The sequence below is a fragment of the Elephantulus edwardii genome, unplaced genomic scaffold, assembly GCF_000299155.1.
Source record: "Elephantulus edwardii isolate Elephantulus edwardi_28Jun2011 unplaced genomic scaffold, EleEdw1.0 scaffold00278, whole genome shotgun sequence".
Classification (NCBI taxonomy): domain Eukaryota; kingdom Metazoa; phylum Chordata; class Mammalia; order Macroscelidea; family Macroscelididae; genus Elephantulus; species Elephantulus edwardii.
The window spans coordinates 2,401,013-2,409,306 of NW_006400028.1; the positions used below are offsets into that span (position 1 = coordinate 2,401,013).

The 8,294-nt window shown below is 40.9% G+C and overlaps 1 protein-coding gene across 1 annotated transcript in view; it reads left to right on the plus strand.

The window, feature by feature from the left end:
* The first annotated feature begins 5,624 nt into the window (after positions 1–5,624).
* LIMA1 (LIM domain and actin binding 1) overlaps positions 5,625–8,294 on the plus strand; it is a 107,315-nt gene continuing 104,645 nt past the window's right edge. The window contains exon 1 of the mRNA XM_006900267.1: positions 5,625–5,743. Within this exon, the coding sequence (XP_006900329.1) occupies positions 5,625–5,743 (119 nt within the window). The remainder of the gene's footprint in view (positions 5,744–8,294) is intronic.

The following is an 8,294-nucleotide window of genomic DNA, read 5'->3' on the forward strand; positions in this document are numbered from 1 at the left end:
AATTCTAAGTTGTTATGTGCCATCTAGGTGACTACAACTCATATCAACTCTATGAACTATATCTTTCAACCCTGTCCTATACTGAGCCAATTTCCCCTATTTCCAAGTTACCTGACCCTATTGACACAGTCACTGTGTCGGTACATCTCATCCAAGGTCTTCCTCTCCTGTGCTGACCATCCACTCTTCCAAGCATGATGTCCATCTTCAACCACTGGTACCTCCTGGTAATGTGCCCCAAGTATGTGAGTCTGAGCTTTAAAATCCTTGCCTCCAAGGAGCAAACTGATTTCACCCTCTCTAGGACAGACCTGTTCTCTTGGCAGTACGTGCATGGTGTGTTCAGTACTCTTCTCTAGTACTACAACTCAAAGGCATCAATTCTTCTTCTATTATCCTTAGTCATTGTCCAGGTCTCTGATGCATAGCAAGTAGTTTTAAAGACTGTGGCCTGGGTCAGGTGCATCTTAGTCTCTAGACTGACATCGTTGCTCTTTAGCACTCTAGAGAGACCCCTGACAGCAAACTTTCCCAATGAAATTAGTCTTTTTTTAATTTCTTGACTGCTGGTGCCATGAGTATTGATTATGGATCCAAGCAGAATGAAACTATTAGCAATCTCAGTCTTTTCTCCATCATGATGCTGTCAATTAGCCCAGTGGTGAGAATTTTTATGTTCTTGATGTTGAGCTTCAATGCATATTGAAGACTGCAGTCCTTGACATTAGTTTTTCTTTATCTTATTTAATACCCATAAACTAATCCTTACTGCCATCAAGTTGAGTCTTACTCAGAGCAACCCCATTGCAGGTGTCCTAAGCTGTAAATCTCATTGAGAAGAGTCTGCCCATCTCTCCCTAGAAGAGCCACTGGTGGATTCTAAATGATAGAGACGTGAGGCCTTTTGATTGGAAGTGCAGTGCACTAGTGACTATGCTATCAGAGCTCTGTAATACTCACAAGAGTAAAGCATTGTTACCATGGATGAGAAACCTAAGTTTTAGGTAATGGCTCCAGAGCTTTAAGTGATGGGGCCAAGATTTGTATTCAGATCTGTCTCTAACCTCAGACTGCTCACCATTAAAGCCAAACCAGCTACCATTAACTGAGCATGGTAACCTATTTAGTTCAGAATAGAACTGTTCCCTGTATGTTTGTCAGTGGCTGATTTTTCAAAAGTAAACTGCTAGACTTTTCTTCTGAGTCACTTCTGGGTAGGTTCAAATCACCAGGTAAGTATTAACTATTTGCACCACCCAGGGACTGCTCTTCAGCATTGCTCAGGAAGCACAGTAAACCACTCAACTGCTCATCAGAGATTGGCATTTCAAACTTACTTAGTAGCTCAGTGAGAGAAAGACCTGGTGATGTGCTTCCGTAAAGGTGGTTGTCATACCACCGTAGAGTCGGAACAGACCCATAGCTGACCCTCCTGCATGTTTTCAGAGGCAGTTAATCACAAAGGAGGAGATTCCCTGTACTTCTCCCACAGAGCAGCTGGGGGCCTTGAACAATGTGCCCTAAGGATTGCAGCACAGCTTCTTGCCATTAGGCCACCAGTGCTGCCTAAGATGAAAGCCTAGAAAAAAGACTTAAGTGGCGACTCTGCTCTGCCACATAGACTTGATGCTTCCCAACAATAACTTGCTGTCTTCCAAGGTTTAACAAGGTTAAAACAAGCAAACAAATAACAAGTGTGGCATTGTTTTCCAGATGAGGTTTTATTTGCAAGATTAAATACCACATATGGAAAATTAATACAGTCTTTCAAGGTTGTCCTGTGACGTACTTCAGGGAACTTGGGTGGCAGAGCCTGTAGGAAGTTGTGCTGCTCACTCAAAGGCCGTGCCTCTGGCGGTTTAAATCCTCCAGCAGCTCCATGGGAGAGAGATGAGCAGTCTAGTCCTTTGCACTTTACAGCTTTGGAAATCCAGCAGAGGGTCCACAATGAGTCTGTTCCGACCTAATGGCAATGAGTTTGAGGGGTTTGTTTTGTTTTTTCCTTATTGTGTACCGTCAAGTCAGATGTGAATAGCACAGGAAGAGATTGCCCCTCCTTCTCCAGCAGAGCATCTGGGAGTTTGAGTTTTTGATTACTTGCTTTGCCTCACAGAACTTTCCTGTTTTAGAAATTTTTGAAATGTGGAGCAGCAACTTCAATTGCTTGGTTAAGAACACAGTGTATTCTGTTGTTGTCAAGGGAGTTGAGAGCAGTACTTTCTGAGCCATACATTCTACCGGATTAGTTTTATCCTGTGGTTGTCAAGAGAGCAGCAAGTAGTATGCTAATCTACATTTTTCACCCTTCAAATAAGAAAACTATTGATTCATGTCTACTCTCACCTCTTCTGGACAAAGGTTGGGAGTTCTGTGATAATTACCAAGGCTAAGAAGGGAAGAAAATGGGTAGAGACTAGGTGATGTGCTGGACCTGATTGTGTATTATTTGAGCTGAAGGATTTATAAAATAATTTAAGGGTAGAAATTTATCCCTTGAACTTAAAATACAAGCGGGCCCAATGATACAAACTTTTAACTTACATACAACCTATGTTACAGCAGCCTGTTATATTAACATGTTGAGGTACACACAGTGGCTCATAATAACAATGGATTCTACTTTGTAATGTACACCAAAATATTATTATTAAATACTTTTACTATTTTTATGTTAAAAGATGTTTTTGTGTTTCTTTAATGTTTTTTTTTTAATTTTAATTATTAATTTTAATGAAATTTAAAAGAGACTGAGGATTTCTATTCATTCATTGTTGCACTTTTCTCCCTGGCCACCCCTCCCTCCCCTCAATTCACTCTTCTCTTTGAAAAGCAAAAGAAAAATTATTTTATTGTCTTACAATCCCTCCCCCCAAGTCCACTATGCAGCCTTCATTCTGGACTCCTGTCATGACAATAATACCTAATCACATATCCCTTTTAAAGAGTTTTCTCCCTCATCTGTTTCAATGAAGTATACATTATTTATCCCATCTTTCTCAGTCTCCCCCTAACCCCGATGTCAGTCCTGTTTTACAGCAGTGGCACTATGCAGTATTTGTCCTTTTGTGACTGAGATAATGTCCTCCAGGGTCACCCATTTTGAATAATATTTCGTGAATTCCTTGTTTTTCAATGCAGCATAGTATTCTTTTTTTAAAAAAAAATTTTTTTTTTTGCCGCATAGTATTCTATTGTGTGACTATACTACCACAGCTTCTCTTTCCATTTGTTTGTTGATGGGCACTTAGATTGTTTCCAACTCCTTGCTATTGTGAACAAAGCCGCGATAAATGTGTGTGCATATGTCTGCTTGAGTATCAGTTATTGTCTTTTTGGGGTATATTCCCAGTAGTAGAGTTGCTGAGTTAAATGGTATTTTTATTTGCAACTTTTTGAGAAAGCGCTACACCACTTTCCACAGTGGTTGCACAATTTCACACTTCCACCAACAGTTAATAAGGGTTACAGTTTCTCCACAACCTCACCAGCATTTGTTGCTTGCTGTTCTGTTAAATTTTGCTATTCTGACTGGGATGAGATGATATCTCATAGTTGTTTTGATTTGCATCTCTCTTAGAGCTTGGGATTTTGAACATTTCTTCATGTGCTTGTTGGCCATCTGAATGTCTTCTTTGGTGAAGTGTCTGTTCATATTGTATGCCCATTTTTTCAATTAGATTGTTTATCTTTATCTTGTTGTGGTGCTCAAGGATTTTATACATTCTAGGTATAAGTCCCTTATCTGACATGTCTTTGCCAAATACATTTTCCCAGTCTGTGGCTTCCCTTTTTACCCTGTTGGAGAAGTTTCTGGATGTGCATGGAGATTTGATTCTTAGAAGATCTCATTCATCTATTTTATCTTCTCCTGGTTGTAGATCTTTAATGTTTTTATGGCTGGAAAGGTACACTATACACAAAGATAAGCTTTTGACTAACTAAAACTAGATGTGAATCATACCTGTTCTGGGTTTTAAACTTTTGACTTAAAAACAGATTTAAGAACAGCACTTGCTTATAATTTGGGGACTACCTTTACATTGGGAGGGTGGAGGGACGGCGCAGGAGAGGAAGGCCCTCTATGAAGTGGATTGATTCAGTGACTGGGATAATTGGGATGGGAGTGTCGGAGACAGTGCGATTGGCAGAGGACAGAGCGGAGTTTAGGGCTGTTGTACATAGGGTCACTATGAGTCGCAGGCGACTCGACAGCACATAACAACAACAACAACAACCTGTACATTAATCTTTCCCCACTTGTTAGAAAGCATAAACCCACTGCCCCAGCATTGACTCCCAACTCATGGTGACCCTGTAGGATACAGTAGAACTGCTCATTAGTATTTCCAAGCCTGTTAGTATTTGTCAAATCAGACAGCTCTTTCTCCGAGGATAACCTGGTGGGTTCCAACAGCTGAGCTGTTTAATCACTGCACCACCAGGCTCCTTTAATTGTAAACATATTTTAAAAGAATTTAAAGCATAACAAGAGTCAATATGAACTTATTCTATTTACTCTTTAGAGTACTATGAGGAGCTCAGGTACTGTAGTCCATAGGGAGCTGAGTTGCTTATCCAAAGGGCATGCCTCTCTGGGAGTTCAAACCACCAACAACTCTACAGGAGAATGATGAGCATTTGCCTCCTGTCTGAAAATAGTCTCAAAAACCCATCAGAGGGTCAGTTAAAAGTTGCGTTCAACTCAACAGTAGTAAGTTTGAGTGAGAGTTTTTATGCTACTGTTGTGTACCCAGGGAGCTTCAGTGGCTTAGTGGTAAGGAATTGCACTGCTATCACAAAGGTGCACGGTTCAAATCCACTAGCTGCTTTGTGGTCGAAAGTTGGGCTCTCTCTTCCCTTTTAATTTACTGCCTCTAAAAATCCACTGGAGGGTCAACTGTGGATCAGTTCGACAGTACACAACAAAATCATGTGCTTAGTATTTTAAATTATCTCCTTTTATCTACCTCAGAACCCTAGAAAGGTAAGTATTATCCTCAATTTTCAGCTGAGAAAATGAAAACAGAAAATTTAATATACTTTGTTCAAGGCAGCACAGTTATGATTTTAAAAGATGTCTTCCTCCCCTTGCAATCCTCATTCTCTATACCATGCTCTGGTTCCATCTCTCTTCCTAACCCTGTGGTCAGTGTTGCAGAGCTTGAAGAGTGAGAACAACAGCCAGAAGGAACTTGGGTGTAGATAAAGGCCAGTTTGAACCCGATTCTGCCAAGATGGTGATTCTGCCTTCCCCAGAATATGAGTCAGAAGAGGGGAAGATTTCACTCCACATGTGACTTTGGCACAGGCTTAAGTTCAGAGAAAGGCCAATTGATGTTTGCACAGTAGGGTCAGTCACAGGATGATGGAACTGGAAGGGACCTCAGAGATCATCTGGTTTGGTCTTCTTATTTTACAGGAAACTACAATTCAAAGACACTGATACATTTGACCAAGATTACACAGTTGGCTTTTGAGAGAACCTGTAGAATATGAACTGCTAGCCTATCACTCTGCTTTCTCACACCACATTGCTGCCAGCTATGGGATGCTAGGGGATCTTCTTTTATGGCTAATATTTTTATTTTCTTTGTTGCATAGGTATTTCAGTTTCTATAGACAAGATGGAACCCATGTCATTTAATAGACGGCAGTGGGCATCAACGTCACTGAGGGTCACAGCCAAGGAACTTTCTCTTGTCAACAAGAACAAGTCATCGGCTATTGTAGAAATATTTTCCAAGTAAGTGCTAACCCCAGTTCAAAAAGTTTGTCTGCCTTAAGCAAATATTACCACCGGTTTGGGAAGTTAACAAAGAAAGTACATGATATAAAAATAATCTTTATTGAGCATCTTCTGGATTTTAAGCACCATGTAAGACATTGTGTAGAAAAGGAGGAGGATGATAATCAGAATATTTTGTCTATGAATTTTTTATTTAATTAGGGGAAGAAAATCTTATAAACACTAGAAAATCACTATGTTGTTGTTGTTGTTTACTGTCAAGTCAGAACTGACCCATAGCTGACTCTCTGGTGGGTTTTCAGAGGCAGTTAATTGCAGGGGAGGAGACTGCCCATCCTTCTCCCATGGAGCAGCTGATGGCCTCAAACTGCATACTTTTGGGATTGCAGCACAGCTTCTTGCCACTAGGCCATGAGAGCTCCCTAAAAGATCATTATACAGGGGAGCTCTGGTGGCCTAGTGGCAAGAAGCTGCAACTACAATCCCAGAGGCTCACGGTTCGAATCCACCAGATGCTCTGCCGGGAAGAGGAGGGACAATCCCCTCCTGTACCAGTCAGATCTGATTTGACGGTACACTCACACACACACACACACAAATAAATAAATAAAAAAAGATCATTATACAACATACAAAGCAAAATTAATATGAATGAAGACTGAACACAGAATAAGAGAAGTGGTTACTTATCAGGAAGGTTTTCTGGTTGAGATGAATTTTGAAATAAGGTTAGGTACGCTCTATACCTCGGTTGTCCAGTATGTTAGCTGCTCTAGACCTCTTGAACTCTTTGATATGAGAGCTGCTTTTCTGCTTATTTTATATCTCTAGTGTGTAAGACAATAAAGGGAACACAGTAGGCATTCAACTAACACTAGAAGGCATAGTATATGTAGTACACTATGATGTATAATGTACTACTATGATAATGGATAATGTATAATATATAATTACTTCATTCAGATAGAGCTGTCATAATGGACAATATTGGGAGAAAGGTTGGATTTGCATTCAGATAGAGCTGTCATAATGGACAATATTGGGAGAAAGGTTGGATTTGCCTCATTAGAACAACTTGCAATTAATAGGCATCTGCTACACAGTTCATTTGGGACGCACTCAAGGTCATATGTTCTCCAGAACTTGTTTTCATTTTCTTCAACTTCAGTTTGAACTTAATATGAATTCACTGATGGTCTGTTCTACAGTCAGCCCCTGGTTTGGTTTTTACTTTGGAAATTGAGCTTCTCCAATGTCTGTTTTCATAGATGTCCTCATTCTGACCAGTTGTGGTCATTGTGAATAGTCATCATTTATGGTGGGGGTTTTTTTGGTTTTCTTTTTTTTATTTTCATAATCTTTATTTGTTGTACATAGGGTTTTCAGAGGCCTGCTATTTCAGAAGTGGATGGCCAATCCTTCTTCCTCGTCTGTCTTAATCTTAATGTTTAGGAGTATCTGACAGACAGTAATTTGTGGAGCAGTGAAAGATAAATCCCTCATTGTGGAGTTAACCATTAGTTACAGTGTAGTCCCTGCCCTTAGCCCAGTGCCTTGACCCACTTATTTCCCAGCTCCATCCTCCACCAGGATACCCCTTCACTTCTACCAAATGCCTTCAGAATTAATCTCCCCTTATCAGACCCATGACCTGACAGTTTGTATCTGAAGCTTTCTTGGCTCCTGTGATTCCAAACACATCAACTGCTGACAGGTTTGGGTTTTTTTTCTGTGTCCAGTGTCTCTTAAATTTAGTTGTACTCTCTTTGAAGGGAAGGTGATGTGTCCTGTAGAACTCCTGGCCCTGGGCCCAGCCGTTTTTTTAGGCTCCTGCCTTGGGGCTTCGTATCTGTAGGCGTGTCAGAAGCTATTGCTGGAGTTGCCTCTGTGTCGCCTGGCCTCAACTTCTGCTCTCGTGGCTTCCAGGCTCCCGGTTCTGCCAGCGACATGTCCCTCAGTCTCCCCTTTGCTCCTCCCAGCTGTTTTATGCTCCACCTTGGGTCTTCATACCTGTAGGCATCTGACATACTTTGGACATGTTGTAAGGAGAAACGGGTCCTTGGAGAGGGACATCATGCTTGGTAGGGTGGAGAGACAGCGCAGGAGGGGAAGACCCTCTATGAGGTGGATTGATGCAGTGACTGGGGTAATTGGGATGGGTGTGTCAGAGGCAATGCAGTTGGCACAGGATAGAGCAGGGTTTAGGGCTGTTGTACATAGGGTCGCTATGAGTCGCAAATGACTTGACGGCACATAACAACAACAATCTTTATTTGTTCTTACAGCAGTCTTTTGAAGCAGATAATATTAATACACTTTATACACAGCAAACATATTCAGAGAAGTAAGAAACTTGCTCAGGATAATAGTTCCAGGAAGTAACACAGCCAGAATACTATCAAAGAGCAAACTGAGGTCTCTTTTTTTTTCCTTTTTTTTTATTATTATTAAATTTTATTAGTTTCAATGAACATTCACAGGGATTCTGGGCTTTCACTCCTTCATTGCCGCACCATTCTCTCCACCCTCCTCCCCAGTTTGTTCTTCT